At 43.2% G+C, this 19413-nt stretch overlaps 1 protein-coding gene across 2 annotated transcripts in view; it reads right to left on the bottom strand.

Annotated features, from left to right (window-relative positions):
* Nucleotides 1–19413, bottom strand: part of ERCC3 (ERCC excision repair 3, TFIIH core complex helicase subunit) — a gene marked incomplete at its 3' end in the record, with an annotated part of 309947 nt that overhangs the window by 28902 nt on the left and 261632 nt on the right. For both annotated transcript variants that reach the window (XM_082261051.1, XM_082261050.1), the window contains 2 exons: nucleotides 8401–8497; nucleotides 862–979 (listed from right to left, as the gene is read on the bottom strand). In XM_082261051.1, coding sequence (XP_082117177.1) covers nucleotides 862–979; nucleotides 8401–8497 — 215 coding nt within the window. The remainder of the gene's footprint in view (nucleotides 1–861; nucleotides 980–8400; nucleotides 8498–19413) is intronic.

The following is a 19413-nucleotide window of genomic DNA, read 5'->3' as shown; positions in this document are numbered from 1 at the left end:
TCACAATTGCTATCAATGAGTGACGTGGCTACACACAGTGGCGCTGATTTAAATGTGACAGAAGCCCCCACTGATGTCACAGGGGAGGGACGGCTGCTAGAACTCGCTGCATGTTACACCCTAAAAATGGGTGTCATATGCAACATGTTCAATGAACCTAGCCTTCAAATTGGAAGTCGTCCTCGAGCTTCAGTCAGTGACATTGACTAAGCAGAGATGATAGCTTCAGTCTGCTGCAGGTAGGGGAAAGCATTTCCTAAGTCTCCTCTCCCCCAGTGATCAGACTGCAACACCGTAACATCGCAAGGTGAGAGGTTGCAGTAGGAGTTGATCTTTGTCAGACATTTGTGACCACAACCAAGAAGGCACCAGGATTTACATTACTATGTATTATCTGTCGGTATCTTAAACCAGGATAAAGATGGGGACCCCTGGATGACGGCTGAGTAAAGAAGGCACTAGCCTTCTGGGGGGAAAAGCAAATGAATGGGGGGGGGGGGGGGTGTACTGTGATCTCTGTTTTTTATTGGTTGAGCCAGATGGACTCGTGTCTTTTTTCAACCTGACTATGTAACTATGTAGTATCTGCAAGTGTTACACTGACATACTATGGCTTCCATGAATAAGAAAAAAGCTATGAAGGAGGAGGATCTTTCATTCAAAAAAGCTATAGCACAGCTTCTGTGAAATGAGGCGGGGGGCAGGAAGGGGAGGCATAGTTTGCACTCTTGAGCAGTGTATAAGAAAAAAATCCCTCAGCTCTATCAACTCTTGCAGCACTGGAAGATTACAGTATGAGGGGGGGTTTTACCACATTACAGTTTTACAAAGTTATAAAAATGCATAAAGTTTGGGTTTTACCTTTCTTTGCTCTCAAGACACGGCCCAGACGTTGCGCCTCCTGTCTTCGGGACCCTCCGTGAGAAGAAATCTGAATTAGAACGTTGGCTTCAGGTAGATCAAAGGAAGTGTCTCCCACCTGATGAGAAGAACGGTAAACATAAATCAGAGGAAGGAACAAAGGAAGAAAGAAAGAGGGAAGGATGAAAGGAAGCGGAAAGAGGAAGAGGGAAGGAGGAAGAGGGAAAGAGGAGAGGAAGAGGAAGAAGAAGAAGAGGAAGAAGAGGAGGAGGAGAGCTTTTAACCACCATTTACGTACACAGATAGTGCTTCCCATACCACAGACCCCAATCACTGCCTCTACCTTACCTTGTAGTTAAATTGCCGTTTGCTTTTAGATTAAAGTGTAATAAATTATATAGTAATTGCACCATCTGCCTTTGTATTGGAAAGCGCTTTGCAAACTCTTGTTGCCATTTAACCCTTTTGCTGCCAGGTTCATACATTGTTATCATATATAAATTGGAGGAGGGAGAGAGGGAGGAAGGAAGGAAGAAAGGAAGTAAAAAGGGAGGGAAGGAGAGAAAAAGGGAGGGAGGGAAGGAGAGAAAAAGGGAGGGAGGGAAGGAGAGAAAAAGGGAGGGAGGGAAGGAGAGAAAAAGGGAGGGAGGGAAGGAGAGAAAAAGGGAGGGAGGGAGGTAGGGAGAAAGGGAGGGAGGGAGAGAGAAAGGCAGGGAGGGAGGGAGAGAGAAAGGCAGGGAGGGAGGGAGAGAGAAAGGCAGGGAGGGAGGGAGAGAGAAAGGCAGGGAGGGAGGGAGGGAGAGAGAAAGGGAGGGAGGGAGGGAGAGAGAAAGGGAGGGAGGGAGAGAGAAAGGGAGGGAGGGAGGGAGGGAGAGAGAAAGGGAGGGAGGGAGAGAGAAAGGGAGGGAGGAAGAGAGAGGGAGAAAGGGAAAGGGAGGGAGGGAGAGAGAAAGGGAGGGAGGGAGAGAGAAAGGGAGGGAGGGAGAGAGAAAGGGAGGGAGGGAGAGAAAGGGAGGGAGGGAGGGAGGGAAAGAGAAAGGGAGGGAGGGAGAGAGAAAGGGAGGGAGGGAGAAAGGGAGGGAGGGAGAGAGAAAGGGAGGGAGAAAGGGAGGGAGGGAGAAAGAAAGAAAGGGAGGGAGAAAGAAAGAAAGGGAGGGAGAAAGAAAGAAAGGGAGGGAGAAAGAAAGGGAGGGAGGGAGGGAGGGAAGGAGGAAGAAAGGGAGGGATGGAGGGAGGAAGGCAGGGAGAAATAAGGGTGGAGGGAGGAATAAGGAAGGAAGGGAGAAGAAAGAAAAAAAGAAGAAGGAGAGAAGGGAGGACGAAGGAGGGAAGGAAGAGAAAGGGGCGAGGAAGGGAAGGAAGATAGCCTTTATCGCCATTTATGTATAGATAGCGCCAGGGGAGGGCAGACAGCCTTAGGCCTGGGGGCAAGTCCAGGCAAGTGCCCCATTGAACCATCGAATCAGCTCACCATCCATGCCCACCTGGTTTTATAATGGATACAGGCATACCCCACTTTTAACTACACAATGGGACCAGAGCATGTATGTAAAACGAAAATGTACTTAAAGTGAAGCAATACCTTTTTTCACTTCTCAATGCATGTAAATACACTGGCTCTATGGGAAATTTTGGTCAGCTTGACATGGCACTGCTCCCAAACCATAAGTGACAAGGAAACCAAGCTTGGGGAGCATGTTAAGGGGATCCAGGACTATGACATGGTAGATTACCTAGGCAAGCTGGCTGGCCACAAATAGGATATTTGTAGTCATGGGTCCCTTCTCAGTGCTCCCTAAGTTTGGTAACCCTGTAACTTATGGTTTGGGAGCAGTGCCATGTCAAGCTGACCAAGATTTCCCATAGACGCCAACGTTAAAAACCGGGAGTAGTGTCATGCCAAGCTGACCAGGCTGTGTCCGTACTCGCGAGTGTACGTAAAGTGAGTGTACTTAAAACGGGGTATGCCTGTATTCATGTTATGAAGCAAGACAAACATGATGCAATGAGGTAACATCATTTAATGTTAATAGCAACAAAGGAGGTTTAACAAAAATACATGATATCACGGCAGGCGAGGCCTAGGAAGCTCCTGTCGGGCAGAGATCACTCTGCCTGACAGGGAAGTGACTGTTAGTATTGTGCCAGCCGGGTGCAGGAGCATACTCTGCCATCTCATACCGCTCCGCTGCAGCTCTGCAAATATAACATTGTGTAGTGGCGACCGTCAGCTGTATACAGGGTCTGGCCCCTACATCAATCCAGCCCTGAGGGCGGCCTTTTTTACATGGCATCAGAGCAGCCCGGGGGGAGATTGCCACCCTGCCTCCTTCCCAGTCCTCCCCTGGATAGCGCTTCCCAAACCACAGATCCCAATCACTGCCTCTACCTTACCTTGTAGTTAAATAGCGGTTTGCTTTTAGATTAAAGTGTAATAAATGGTATTGTAATTGCACCATCTGCCTTTATATTGGAAAGCCCTTTGCAAACTGTTGTTGCCATTTAACCCTTTTGCTGCCAGGTTCGTAGACAGACTCCTGTCTGTGATGAGAGGGACCGGGAGCTGCACTAGGAGAGGGATCAAGGAAGGGTTGTGCTAGGAAGGGGAGTGGTGATTTGGAAACTGGGGGGTGGGGGGGTGCAAAAATGCACACACTCCGATTCAACCCTGATGTGAATGAGCCCTCATACTGCTATGCCCTGAGATTGTGCACAAAGATGGCTGAGAAACACTAATTTAAGATGCCTCTAGCTGTAGGCATCACCCCGGTACATGCACTTTCCCGAAATATCGGCAATATCGGTAAATCAAAAGGCTGACTCCGATATATCGGGGAAAGTGCATATCGGCCCTCGATATATCGGCTTTGCCGGTAATCGGTCGATCCCTAGTGCAGGCCCGTCTGAAGTTTGCCAATGAACATCTAAATGACTCAGAGAATGACTCAGAGTGGGAGAAAGTGCTGTGGTCAGAGGTGACCAAAATTGAGCTCTTTGGCATTAACTCGACTCGCCATGTTTGGAGGAAGAAAAATGCTGATAATGACCCTAAGAACACCATCCCTACAGTCAATCACGGAGGTGGACACATTATGCTTTGGGGCTGATTCTCTGCTAAAGGTACAGGCCGACTTTGCTGCGATATTGGATGAGAACCTTCTTCCCTCATTCAGAATACTGAAGATTGCTTGTGGATGGGTCTTCCAGCATGACAATGACCCAAAACATACCACCAAGGCAACAAAGGAGTGGCTCAAAAAGAAGCACATTAAGGTCATCAAGTGGCCTAGCCAGTCTCCAGACCTTAATCCTATAGAAAATTGATGGATGTAGCTCAAACTCACAGTTTTCAAATGACAGCCAAGAAACTTTAAGGATTTAGAGAAGATCTGTAAGGCTTCTTTCACACTTGTGCGACTTGGGACTGCAAAGTCGCATAACAAGTCAGGGAGGGGGGGGGCACCTCTTCCGCCGCACCGTTAAGGGTGATCCTGCGGTGAATCCGCCGCTGGGACCACCCTTATCTGAAACAGAAACGCCCGCCGTTTAAAAAAATACTGGAGTTATGGCAGCTATCTGCTGCCTTATCCCCGGTATTTAGCGTCAAAGGACCGACGTATTTTGATGGCGGGCGGGCGGTTGGTAAGTGGTTAAGGACAAATTGGGCTTTTATTTGGTAGTAAATGATTATGGTAATCTCATGATTTTTTTTTTATTATTATTATTATTATCATCAAAGGAAAACTGGCCCAAAATAGTAAAAAAAAATATTTTTTTTTAAATTTAGCTGTATATTTCTTATTACTACCATAACCTTCAACCAAAGAGCAACCCAAAAAAAAAAAATATATATATATATATATACTGCACCTGACGATTGCAACAATACCACATATGTGTTATTTGGTGTTGGTACCCTTAGTACAGCCCAGAAGCAATAGTGAGCATTTTACTTTTTTTTTTTTTGTCCTACCTCAAAAAACTGACACTGATGCTAATAAAAAAAAAAAAAAAAAAATCTATCCTTTTCAAAATATAGGTGACCCTGACCTTTGATCCAAACACTCACCCCCGGTGTTCTGTCAGATTTCCCTACCTACGTAATTTCCAGTGCGGAATAGTCATGCACCAGCTGTAGCCGCGTCACACGTCCTACTGCGCATGCGCGGAAAAGGTAGGGAATTTTGATAACATCGTAAGGGGTGAGGAACAAGTCCTACTGCGCATGAGCGGGCGCATGCACACCAATGGATCGGGCAGCGTCATCTCTTATAACAAACATACATCCGATCTCCATGGCACACACTGCGCCGAGCCGACAACGGGACAATCCTATTCCCTACCAGACTTGTATAAAGTACTCGAAATTTCTACTTGAGTAAAAGTACAAGTGCTCGATCAAAAAGTGACTTGAGTAGAAGTGGAAGTGCTCACAGAAAAAGTTACTTAAGTAGAAGTACTAAAGTATTCAACATTTTTTTTACTTAAGTATTGCAAGTAGTTTTTTCAAAAAATTTGCTACTTAAGTACTAAAAGTAAAAAGTACCAGTAGTTTTGAAAAAAAAATTCTACTCAAGTACTGAAAGTAGAAGTAGAAGTACTGTGTTATGTAGTTATTAAAGAAAGAAGTCAAAAGTTTGAACATCATATTGTTTTTTATTATTTAAAATGATTTATTCAAATGATTAACCTGTGTTTGTTAGTAGTTTCTTGATGCACTTTAAGCGCTGTAGCACCATTTATTTGTTTGTTTCATATTTTCTTTTTATTGGAAAGATTTGGTATAGCAGCTTTTATTATACACAGCCTTTATTTACGTATGCGCTGATTTACAAATGACATTATACGCATTTTTTTGAGCTTTATGCAACCTGCCATCTACTGTTCTGGCAGTGGTAATTTTTTTAAAAGTAACGAGTAACTATGCAGCTAGACATATGCCGGTTTTCGGTAATTCGATATATCGCGGTATTGCATAGCCACGGTATTGTTATTGTGGCATTTTTAAAATACCGAGTTTCTCTGTCAAGTCTGCCTGACTTGTGAATTGATACATTTCAGTGAGCTGGATGACTCATTCACTCACACAGCTAATGCCTTTCAGCATTAAGTCTCCTAACTATAAACAAAAATGATTACATTGTATCTTTTCCTTCCCTCTGCCAGGGAGAAAGGAAGTTTAACCTCTTAAAGACTGGATCTTTTTCTGACACTTGTTGCTTGCAAGTTAAAATCAGTTTTTTTTTTGCTAGAAAAGTACTTAGAACCCCCAAACATTTTATATATTTTTTTAGCAGAGACCCTACAGAAGAAAATGGCGATTGTTGTAATATTTTATGTCACACTGTATTTGCGCAGCAGTCTTTCAAACGCAATGATTAGACTTTAATGAATAATAAAAAAAAAAAAACGTAACAGTAAAGTTATCCCAATTTTTTTTTTTTGTTACACAGAGAATCGTGAGAGAATCGTGATCTTTATTCCAAGCTAAAAAATCGTGATTCTCATTTTGGCCAGAATCGTGCAGCTCTAATAAATATATATATATATATATACACACACACACGCAAAGCAGCCCACATTACATTATTATATAGCCATCAAGCAGTGTCTACAAAAAATGCAGAAAGCTTGCCAGAGCAGGAACTGCAGGTTAGTCGCATGGTGCAAAAGCAGGATGGATTTCAAGGCCACTGAATTTTAAAAAAATGCTGCATGCACCTTTTTTCTGCGGAAAATGAGGGCATAGCAGCCCGTTCAAATCAATGGGCTGCTATGCCTGTGCAAATGTGGGCCGCCAACCCGCATACATGTGAACCACCAACCCGCATACATGTGAACCAGGCCTAAAGCAATAGTAAAGTCATTTATAAACAACACCTCCTTCAGGTTTAACCACTTCTTGACCACAAGGATTTGCCCTCTTAATGACCAGGCCATCGGATCGGAGCCGAGCGCCAGGACCAGTTATCACCAGTTAGGCCAGACACTGCTTGATGACCTATTTTAGGCCTGGTTCACAGAGTCTGTACTGACTGACTATATAATAATGTGCATAAGTGAACCAAAGCCCCTAAATTCAGCAATGAAATTGAAGTGAGGTGGAAATTTAATAATTTAAATTTAATAATAGAATACCGTGATAATACCGTATACCGTGGCAAAACCTTAATCAATTAATCGCAGCATGAAAATCTGATACCGTCACAAGCCTATATGCAGCACACAAAAAAATACTTGAGTAGAAGTATCGAAATCATCGAAAAAATGTAGTGAAGTAAAAGTAGAAGTAGGAGAAAAAAATTCTACTCTAGGAAAGTACAGATACCGCATTTCGGTACTTAAGTACAGTACTTAAGTAGTTCTACTTCGTTACTATACATCTCTGTTCCCTACCCACACGCGCACGCCCACTGTCTCATTGTCGGGTCGGCGCAGCGTGGGGCATGGAGGTCGGATTGTCGGCTCGGCGCAGTGTCAGGTCAGTGCAAGGTGGGCCATGGAGATCGGATGGATGTTTGTTATAAGAGATCCCGCTGGCCGACCCGTTGGTGTGCATGTGCTGGCGCATGCACACTAGGACTTTTGCCTGACCCCTTACAATGTTATAAAAATACCCTACCTATTCTGCTCATGCCCAATAGAACGTGTGTCGCGGCTACAAGCTGCTGCATGACGAATCCACAGCTGATCTCAACCGGAAATGACGTAGGTAGGGAAATCTGATAGAACACCGGCACTGACCTAGAACAAGCCTTGATGTAGGTATTTTTCCTTGTTTATTTTATTATTTAAACTTTTTTTTACAAACACTTTTTTTTCCTGCATGGAACGGAAAAGATACATTGTATCCTTTCTCTCCATTCACAAAGAAAACATTGCATCTTTTCTCTCCATTCACAAAGAAAAAAAAAAACCCACAGGGGCAGGCTTTACAGTGACTGATCACTGTGGTAGCCAATCAGAGGCTACCACAGCGATCACATGAGCTGGAATTGGGAGATCTGGGACCAGATTGTTATAATGAGTCATGGTGCTCTCGCTGAGACCCTGGTCTCTGTGATGGGAGTGCACCACACTCCTAGCATTAAGGGGGGAACACATATGTGACCCAATGCAGAAAAGCTCAGCACAGTGAGGCCGCATATACAGTAAACCCCCGCTCCATCGCGGTTCAGTTTTTGCGGTCCCGGTATATTGCGGTTTGTTCTGTAATGTTATTTTACTATATAAATCATTAAAAATTTAATATTTTTGTGTTTTCCATAGCTCTTGCTCTGTCTCTCAGTATATTTTATGTGTTTAAATGAGTTTCTATTGTTATAAAAGTGTGTTTAAAGACCTTAAAATGCTTTTAAAAGTACAGTGACAGTAAAAAAAACATGCCTACAATGTATGTTCTGAAAATTCATACGAATATTCCTAAGACTTTTCCTAAGAATTTTCGTGCCTCTGTGGCCAGCTCCAGGTTCCCTATTACGTATCCTTGACACAGACCACCTGATTCGTTGGAGATTTTCTTTTGTCTCTCTCACTCACCTTAGAAATAAAGATTGTATTGATTTTAGGATTGTGTTTGAAGTTCTGAAGGATCTGCATTCTCTCCCCTTGAGAGGTTGGACCGTAGATATAAGGCCTGAAAAATAAACAAAATCACAGATCGTGAAGGCGGCATGCAGGGAAAAAGTTTTTATTATGCATTAAAAATTCCTGTGAAAGTCAAACCTGGACCTGCTCCCCATTCCCAAAAGTGTCCCTATTGGTCCACTAGGCTGGCTTTACACACCAGACAGCATGTGTTAACCACTTAAGGTCCAGGCCTTTTCCTGACATTTGCTTACAAGTTTAAATATATATAAGTATTTTTTGCTAGACAATTACTTAGAAATAGCATTTTTGCACTTACCGTAAAAAACAATTTCTCTTTTTTTTTTAAAAGGTGTGTTTGAGAGTTTTGCCGAAACAACAAGCAAAGATTACAACCAGAACCAGAACCAGACTGTGCCTCCTAAGTCTCATATGAAAAGTATAAATAAAAGGGAATACAGCTATAGCATTTAAATCTTACATATAGCAGAGATATAACATACATCAGATCACTGAGTAATAGAGAAAAGTATCAGCAATATAGACTGGTCTTCTGAGCCCAAGGACGTCAGGGTAAGAGGGCTGGATATCCATCTATTCCATAATTTATCAAAAAGAAGAGATCGCTTTGGTAGCTCAAATGTGAACTTCTATAGAGGTGAGCTATTATTAATCAATTAACCACTTGCCGACCGGGCCATAGCCGAATGACAGCTACAGCGCGGTCGGCTTTTTCTGGGAGGGCGTACAGGGACGTCCTCCCAGAATCAAGCTTCCCACGCACATTACGGATTGGGGTAAAGGGCCAATGACAGCGGTCCTTTGCCACATGATCTCTCTGTCCAATGACGGAGTATCAGATGTCAACAAACGCCGGTTCAGTTCTCTCCTCACACGCTGTACACAGCGAACGGTACAGCGTGTCAGGAGAGAGATTGCAGCACCACCCACCCCTGCCTCTTCCATGCCTCAATCATGCCCATCTGTGCCCCAGTCATACCCCATTCATGCCCATCTGTGCCACATCCATGCTCATCCCTGCCACCTCAGTTCTCATTCTTGCCACATCAGTGCTCATCCGTGCCTCACAAAAGTGTAATGGGTAGTCAGGAAATTCGATTTGTAATTTTATGTCCATAGAACACCCGACGGGGCTCCCTGAATGTTGGGCCTCTGTATGTGGCTAGGCTGTGTAAAAGTCTCACATATGTGGTATCGCCATACTCAGGATGAGTAGCAGAATATATTTTGGGGTGTAATTGTTGCTATGTACATGCTATGTGTTAGAATTACCTAAAAATTGACAACTTTGTGTTAAAAAAAAAAAAAAAAATGTGTTTTCATTTTTTTACTTTTCAACTTGTAGAAAAAAAAATGACTCCGTGCCTCTTAGATTATGTGTGGGGTGTTTGCTTTCCAAATTGGGGTCATTTTGTGGTCGTTTCCATTGTCCTGGTGCTCCAGTGTGATAGGTTGTCAGGAAATTATGTGTGTATAGAATGCCTGGAGGTGCTACTTGCATGTTGGGCCTCTGTATTTGGCCAGGCTGTGTAAGTCTCACACATGTGGTATCACTATATTGAGGAGGAGTAGCAGAATGTATTTTGGGGTTAGTTGCAAGTATGCCTATACAGTGAGTGAGAAATAACTTGGTAATATGACAATTTTGTGAAAAATAAAAAAAATCTTCATTTACTTCTTCAAAAAAAGCTCACCATGCCTCTTACTAAATACCTTGGAATGTCTACTTTCCAAAAAGGGGTAATTTGGGGGGGGGTATTTGTACTGTCCTGGCTTGTTAGGGTCTCAAGAAATGAGATTGGCTGGCAGTACATCAGGTGTGATCAATTTTCAATGATTGGCACAACGGCTTGTAGACTCTATAACCTTCACAAAGACCAAATAATATATACTTTTTTGGGTTATTTTTACCGAAGATACGTAGCAGTATTAGGCTTGTGACGGTATCAGATTTTCATGCTGCGATTAATTGATTAAGGTTTTGCCACGGTATACGGTATTATCACGGTATTCTATTATTAAATTTAAATTATTAAATTTCCACCTCACTTCAATTTCATTGCTGAATTTAGGGGCTTTGGTTCACTTATGCACATTATTATATAGTCAGTCAGTACAGACTCTGTGAACCAGGCCTAAAATAGGTCATCAAGCAGTGTCTGGCCTAACTGGTGATAACTGGTCCTGGCGCTCGGCTCCGATCCGATGGCCTGGTCATTAAGAGGGCAAATCCTTGTGGTCAAGAAGTGGTTAAACCTGAAGGAGGTGTTGTTTATAAATGACTTTACTATTGCTTTAGGCCTGGTTCACATGTATGCGGGTTGGTGGTTCACATGTATGCGGGTTGGCGGCCCACATTTGCACAGGCATAGCAGCCCATTGATTTGAACGGGCTGCTATGCCCTCATTTTCCGCAGAAAAAAGGTGCATGCAGCATTTTTTTAAAATTCAGTGGCCTTGAAATCCATCCTGCTTTTGCACCATGCGACTAACCTGCAGTTCCTGCTCTGGCAAGCTTTCTGCATTTTTTGTAGACACTGCTTGATGGCTATATAATAATGTAATGTGGGCTGCTTTGCGTGTGTGTGTGTATATATATATATATATTTATTAGAGCTGCACGATTCTGGCCAAAATGAGAATCACGATTTTTTAGCTTGGAATAAAGATCACGATTTTCTCACGATTCTCTGTGTAACAAAAAAAAAAAATTGGGATAACTTTACTGTTACGTTTTTTTTTTTTTATTATTCATTAAAGTCTAATCATTGCGTTTGAAAGACTGCTGCGCAAATACAGTGTGACATAAAATATTACAACAATCGCCATTTTCTTCTGTAGGGTCTCTGCTAAAAAAATATATAAAATGTTTGGGGGTTCTAAGTACTTTTCTAGCAAAAAAAAAACTGATTTTAACTTGCAAGCAACAAGTGTCAGAAAAAGATCCAGTCTTTAAGAGGTTAAACTTCCTTTCTCCCTGGCAGAGGGAAGGAAAAGATACAAATGTAATCATTTTTGTTTATAGTTAGGAGACTTAATGCTGAAAGGCATTAGCTGTGTGAGTGAATGAGTCATCCAGCTCACTGAAATGTATCAATTCACAAGTCAGGCAGACTTGACAGAGAAACTCGGTATTTTAAAAATGCCACAATAACAATACCGTGGCTATGCAATACCGCGATATATCGAATTACCGAAAACCGGCATATGTCTAAGCAGTATAACTTTTGGCCAAAATTTATGAAGAAAAAAAACTGGACTTTTGATTTGCCGTACAATCCTAATCTCTGAAGTTCATTGACAGACGCAGCTCCGTATCTTTTTGACCATTGGGTTATGCTGCCCCCTACAGGAGTAGGACACTAGACAGGAAAAAAAACTTTACCACGCCTATGAGGCAGTCCCTGCAGGCATACGACCACACACTCTACTATAGCCCTCAGTTTTGTTGCAAGCAGTGTTTAGAAGAAAAAACCCCATCTTCCTCATAATTAGAGGGGCGGGTGCTGCGTCTGTCAATAAACTTCAGAGAAAAGGGTTTTACGTTAAGTAAAAAAATCCAGCTCTCTATCGTTCATTGACAGACGCAGCTCCATATCTTCTTGACCACTGGGACATCCCAAAGCAGTGTTTGGATGAGGGGTGGGAAAAACAAACAAACGTAAAGAACATAATTCCCCAAAGGCTAAACTTAGCCAACCAGGTAACTGGAGCTCACCTAAAACCAAAAAACACCCTCAATGAGAATAGTGTCTCTTAAACAGCAGCCTGCAAAACCTTGCGGCCAAAAGAAGCATCCGAGGATGCCAACACATCTACCTTGTAGAATTTTGTGAACCTGTGTGCACCGACGATCATGTTGCCGCCTTGCAAACTTGCATCACTGACGCCTGATGGCGAAAAGAATGCGCCTTCACAGGGAAAGGAGGAGCCTGACCTTTCAGTTAATAAGCCTGAACCACCGTCTGCTTCATCCATCTGGATATGGTTGCAGCTGATGCAGCCAATCCTTTTCGAGGTCCTTCGGTAAGGACAAAGAGAGTCTGATTTCCTGAAAGATTCAGTAGCTGCCAGGTAAACTAATTGCCCGAACCACATCCAAAGAATGCAAAGCAATTTCCTTAGGATGCTTGGGCTTAGGACGGAGTAAAGGCAGCACAATGTCTTCATTCAGATGAAAATCAGAAACCACCTTAAGAAGGAATGACTGATTAGGTCGAAGTATCACTTTATCTCTGTGGACCACCAGATACGGCAGGACAGCGCCCCCAATTCAGATACTCAGTGGGCAGAAATAATAGCCACCAAAAAGGCAACCTTCTGTGACAGAGTAAGCAGAGGAATCTCCCTAATGTTCTCAAAAGGAGGTTTTTCAAGAACAAATACAAAATTAAGATCCCATGGAGGTAGCGGGGATCGTCTTGGAGGAGCCATATGGTGAACCCCTTAAATAAAAGAGCAAATAAAAGCATGCGTAGCTAAAGGGCGTTAGAAAAATACCGCCAAAGCCGACACTTGCCTTTGATAGTGCCCAAAGCCAACAACTGTTCAACCCCTTTTTAAAAGAAAGGTCAAAATTAGTGATCGACCGATATCGATATTTTGGTTAATGCATATCGATATCGGCTGATATTTTCGTACATTTTTATTTTTTTTGACAGGTACTCTCGTGGAGGGATCTGTAGGTCTAAAAGACTCCAAACCCCTCCTCTGCACTTAAAAGCATTAAAAACGTTTGGCTGTTTTGAATGCTGTGATTTTTTTAATCTGGCGCCAGTACCCGGAAGTGATGTCATGACATCACTTCCGGGTTTTTGCATGGAGACCCAATCAGAGCTGAATGTGGCTTTGATCAGGTCTTTAGCGGGAGTGCAGGCTGGTTGCCCAAGTCTCCCGGTGGGACGAGAGATCCGGGCAAGCCGCGGAAGGCAGCAATGTCCACTCCCGCTCCTTGTAATGACAGCCGAGTGGCTTCTCAGCCGCATCAGTTGTCATTACAAGACAGCTGACCGTTGTCTATGGACGCCGGTACCCAGCAGTGTTAATTTCATCGACTAAAACGTTTTCGTCGACTAACACAATTCAGATGACTAAAATACGACTAAAACTAAAATGGCATTTTAGTCTGAAGACTAAAATACGACTAAAACTAAAATGCCATTTTAGTCAAAAGACTATAACTAAAACTAAATCGAAATTTGCTGCCAAAAATTAACACTGGTGCATGCTCAAAGCATAAATAATAACATATTAGATTTTTCACTCCAGGACCAGCAGTAGTATATAATGAGTTTGTAAATTGTAGAGAAATGCTTAAATAATGCATTACAAATTACAATTGAACTACACCCATTCGATTATAGATGACTAAAATGAGTTTTAGTGGACTAAAATGTAGGGCGTTTTAGTCGACTAAAATATACTGAAGTTTTAGTCGACTAAATACGACTAAAACTAAAACACTTGCAGAAGACTAAAATAGGACTAAAACTAAAATGCCATTTTAGTCCGAAGACTAAAACTAAAACTAAATTGAAATTTGCTGCCAAAATTAACACTGGTACCCAGGGTGATCCCTCTAGCTGCAGGCATCACTCCGGTACAAGCACTTTCCCGAAATATCGGCAGTATCTGTCACCTTGGTGGCCGATTCCGATAGATCGGGGAAAGTGCATATCGGCCCTCGATATATCGCCTTTTTCCGATAAATCGGTCGATCCCTAGTCAAAATCCTAGCCACCGAAAACAGGCGAGGATGCACCTTCAGCGATTCACACCATGAGATGTACGATTTCCAAGTACGATGATAGATCTTCCTGGAAGTAGGCTTCCTGGCCTTTAAGTAGGAATCACAGAATCAGAAAGACCTCTATCCTTAAATACCTGGCTTTCTACAGCCACGCCATTAAAGCCAGCGACTGTAAAGCAGGATGGAAGATTGGCCCTTGAGACAGCAGATCTTCCCTGAGAGGAAGCCTCCAAGGAGCATCGGCGACCAGCCTTACCAGATCTTCGTAGCAAGAGGGGCGAGGCCAGTTTGAGGCCACCAGAATGACTGGAAACCCTTCCACCTCTATTCCGTGCAGAAGCCTCGGCAGGAGTTTCAGCAGAGGGATCGCATAGATAAGCTGATACGAACCCCAAGGAGCCACCAGAGTGCCTGTGGCTTCGGCCATAGGATCCCTCGACCTGGCTACAAACCTCTGAACCTTCTTGTTGAGTCGAGAAGCAAACAGATCGACATCAGGTGTCCCCCACCGGACACACAGGAGGTGAAACACCTCCGGGTGCAGGGACCCACTCCCCCGATCCAACACCTGACGACTCAGGTAATCTGCCTGACAGTTTTCCACACACTGCAGAAAGTGCTGGAACAAACTTTTCCACCCATTCCAGGATCTCACCCACCTCCCGGGCTGCCAAGACACTCTTGGTGCCCCCTAGATGATTGATGTAGGCCATGGCCGTGGCATTGTCCGATTGAATGCCGACTGGACAACCCTGTAAACAAGTTGTCCAGTGACTCAGGCAAAGCTTTATCGCTCTGAGCTCCAAAATATTGATCGGAAGTCTGGACTCTTCTACCATCCAGGACACCTGGATGCAGAGCTTCCCCAGCACTCCTCCCCAGCCGGACAGGCTGGCGTCCGTGGTTACCACAGTGGAAGGAAGGACTTGCCCTGGCATAGTGCGAACGAGTGAAGCCACCATAATAGGGCAGTCCTTTTGTTGTGACTCAACCAAATCAGTGTCTAAGGACTTTGGATCTTTGTTCCATTTGACAAGAATCTCCCTTTGCAAGGGTCTTGTGTGGAACGGAGCAAACTGAACCGCCTCGAAGGTTGACACTATCAGGCCCAAGGCCCGCATGCAAGTCCGCAGAGAGGACAGATTGCTGGCTAACAGCAAATGAATCGCCCCCTGCAACTTTTGCAGCTTGTCCGGGGGAATAAAAACCTTCACCAAAGCAGAGTCCAGAGTCCGGCTCAGATAATCCAGTCTTAAGGATGGTATAAGAGCAGATTTTTTTTAAATTGATGTTCCTAATCAGAAACTAGGCAGAAAAACTGAGGGCTATAGCAGAGTGGATGGGTGTATGCCTGAAGGGACTGCCCCATAGGCGTGGTAACGTTTTTTTCCTGCCTAGTGTCCTACTCCTGTAGGGGGAAGCCCAACCCAATGGTCAAGAAGATATGGAGCTGCATCTGTCAATGAACGATAGAGAAATGACTAAATTTGCTAAATTTTATAACAGAAACGAAGAAAAATGCATTTCGGACTTTAATTTATAGCGCAAAAAATAAAAAAACCTAGTAATAATTAAATACCACCAAAAGAAAGCGATTTGTGTGAAAAAAAGAGAAAGATTTCATATGGGCACAGTGTTGCATGACTGAGTAATTGTCATTCAAAATGTGAGAGCACTGAAAGCTGCAAATTAGTCTGGTTAGGAAGGGGGTAGAAGTGCCCAGTGGGCAAGTGGTTAAAGCCAGGTGGTTATAGTGGGCCCCGAGGTCACTTCTCAGCTCAGGAGGATAGTCTTTCTGTCGAAAAAATAGAAGATACGTAATAATTGTTTAGTGTATGTAGAAACAGATAGTTCACCAAAGATAACCAATAGAAAACGGTCAGTGCGCCTTACTGATTATGAAAACTAGGTGCCTACATCCTATATATAATAGACTTTTGAGACAAGAAATGGCCAAAAAGAAGGGCGAAAGGGGGGGAGGGGGAGAAGGATTTTCTTGGTATTATCAAGAGGCATAAACAGTCATGTAAAGACAAAAGTCTTTATTACATTCTATAGAGAAATAGAGATAACAATAACACATTGCGAACACAGATAAAAATTAGGCAAAACTGTAGGGATAGTGTTTTACCAGTGTTGTGGAATACAACACATGATTGGGTTACAAATTACAGTTGGGCCACACTTGACACTCGATCTGCACAGCAATGCAATGTGAATCACATATGATGTCTGGAATCACACCAGTGTGAACCAGTCCTAAATCTTTATAGATTTTAAAGAGACTATTCCGTGGACACTTCTCATCTAGTCTAGGTCCCTATCTGGTATCTGGACCTTATAGGGTGGCACAGTGGTGTAGTGCTTAGCACTTTCACCTAGCAGCAAGAGGGTTGGTGGTTCGAATCCCAACCACGACACTATCTGCCTGGAGTTTGCATGTTCTCCCTGTGCCTGCGTGGGTTTCCTCCGGGTACTCCGGTTTCCTCCCACACTCCAAAGACATGCTGGTAGGTTAATTGGATCCTGTATAAAATTGGCCCTACTATGTATGTATGAATGTGAGTTGGGGACCTTAGATTGTAAGCTCCTTGAGGGCAGGGACTGATGTGAATGTGTAATGTATATGTAAAGCGCTGCGTAAAGTGAGAGCGCTATATAAGTACCTGAAATAAATAATAAATAAAAATATATACAGTAGCCATATGTAAATAAGGAGACTTTGATCATTTTTTACCAATATTACCGTGTGGTACATATAGAATAAACATAATACCTCCCCCCCCCCCCCCCCCCCCCCCAACTATTTCAAAGGTAATATCGATATACTATGTAGAAGTAATTCCACTTTTTCATTTATATGGTTTAGGTTGGCTGGTTGTATCTGCTCCCGCACTCGCCCCAAGAGAAAGGGATTTAGCAACCTCCTGTTTTTTGGAATTTAAATCTGTGGTGGTTTTGATGTCCAGGGTGATCACTTCTAGTTCTCCAAAGCTGGCAAATAATGTTAACCACTTAAGCCCCGGAGGATTTGGCTGCTAAAAGACCAGGGTTTTTTTTTTGCGATTTTTTTACTGCGTGACTTTAACGGACAATTGTGCATTCGTGCAAAGGTGTACCTAAACTAATTTGACGTCTTTTTTTTCCCCACAAACAGAGCTTTCTTTTGGTGGTATTTGATCACCTGTGCGATTTTTTGATCATGCGCTATAAATAAAAAAAGAGCGTAAATTTTTTTGCAAAAATAACAATATTTTTCACATTTTTTTTATATGAAATTCCCCAAAAAAAAATGTAAAGGTCAATATTTTTTAACATTTTCGGCCAATTTGTTTTATGCTACATAGGTTTGGTAAAAAAAAAAAATAAAAAAATCGCAAAAAGCGTATTTTGATTGGTTTGCGCAAAAGTTATCGCGTTTACTAACAAAGGGAAAGATTTTTGTCATTTTTGGTGCTTTTTTTTTTTAACGCGTAATGGCAGCGATCTGCGATTTTTTTTTTCGGTACTGCGACATTGCGGCGGACAGATCGGACCCTTGACTGACATTTTTGACACTTTTGGGGTTACCAGTGACATTACTGCAGTAATCAGTGCTATATATATGCACTGTTACTGCAAAAATGACACTGGCAGGGAAGGGGTTAACTGTATTGGAGAGGGAGGGGTTAAGTGTGTCCTAGGGGCGTGATTCTAACTGTATAGGGACATTGCTATTGGTGTAAAAACAAAGATCAACGGTCCTACATAGTAGAACCATCTGATCTTCATTTTTACACCAGGGAGAATGACGGGCGGCTTGTTTACATTAGCCGCTCCGCCTTTCTCCCTTCACCGGAGCGATTGTAGTGTGACCGGCGGACATCGGGTCCGCCGGTCACACGCACTGACTTGTCCGCCCGCAATTGGCTCTCAAGTCAGTGACAGGCGAGTGACGTACCCATACGTCACTTTGCCTGGCCGGGGCTGACCGCCGCAGTATATAGTCGTGCGGCGGTCGGCAACCGGTTAATACATGGACATATTTATCCATTTTGAATACTGTATGTTTGTATATATTTTATTTTTGTATTACTACTGTCTTCCCCCCCCCCCCCCCATGTTCTTGAACTACTGAGAAAGCGGCTTTGGCCGAATGTGGCCCAACTGTAGTTTCTAACTGTTTACGCCTGTTGATGGTACCACGAAGATCATGCTTGCGTCTCCCTTTCTTTTGGCCATGTCTTGCCTCAAAAGTTAAAGATACCTAATAAACAATTTTTAGGATGTAGAATATTAGGGACACCTAGGACGGTAGATTAAAATGGATCAACTGAGGACCAGAATAAAAAAAACAACGGGCAAGACCAGAAGCAATGAATGAAGTCCGCCGCAGCTCCCCAACCTCAAAAGCACTCCAATGTGGATCGCAATTCCATCTTACATATTCGATAATGGGTGAGATGACTATGATGAAATATCTTTATTTGAATAACTATTTCTAGAGGCTATGACCAAGCTTTTTCTAATTGTCCACAAATTCAGTCCAATCATCATTAGCGAATTGAATTTCTAAAGTAGCCCAGCGAGCCTGTGCCGCCGCAATCCTTGGATTAGAATCAGCTATTAACCCCTCCCTGGCAGTCTGATTATGTCCAGATTTCTGTGCTAAAAGCAGTACATTGTTTTACACAGAAATCTGTTGTTTTACATTTTAAAAACTCACCCTCCCCTGCGATCCCCCGCCGTCCTCCTGCTGTGTCGGCACCTGTCTTCCGGTTCCCTTCCATGCAAGTGTTGTGACGCGGGGGGGGGGGGGGGGGGGGGGGGGGTTGGTGGAACCAGCGGCAATTTAAAAAATGTAAATACACCAAATGAGATGATACAAAGTTGTGATCCTAACGGATTACATTGTATCATCCCATTTCACCACAGGATTGCACCTGGTGACTTTCCAGTGCCCTGCCTGTGCTTTTACCAGTGCTTTGTGCCTGGAAAATTGAGAACGACCATGGCGTCCAAAAAGCATTCTTTTTGTGCAAAAGCACATTTAGAGGAACTGGAAAACAGCGAAACTGAGGTACTTGAAGAACTGAACGATAGCGATTCGTGGGAAAATTCGTTATCTGGTACGGAAAATGACGACAGCGACGATTCTGATGTCTCTTTCTGGCACATCGCTTCGTTGGAAATTCTGAAAAATCATTTGATAAACT

This window comes from Pelophylax lessonae (genome assembly GCF_965119305.1).
Source record: "Pelophylax lessonae genome assembly, chromosome: 6".
Classification (NCBI taxonomy): Eukaryota; Metazoa; Chordata; class Amphibia; order Anura; family Ranidae; genus Pelophylax; species Pelophylax lessonae.
This window is presented reverse-complemented; position numbering and strand designations above follow the sequence as displayed.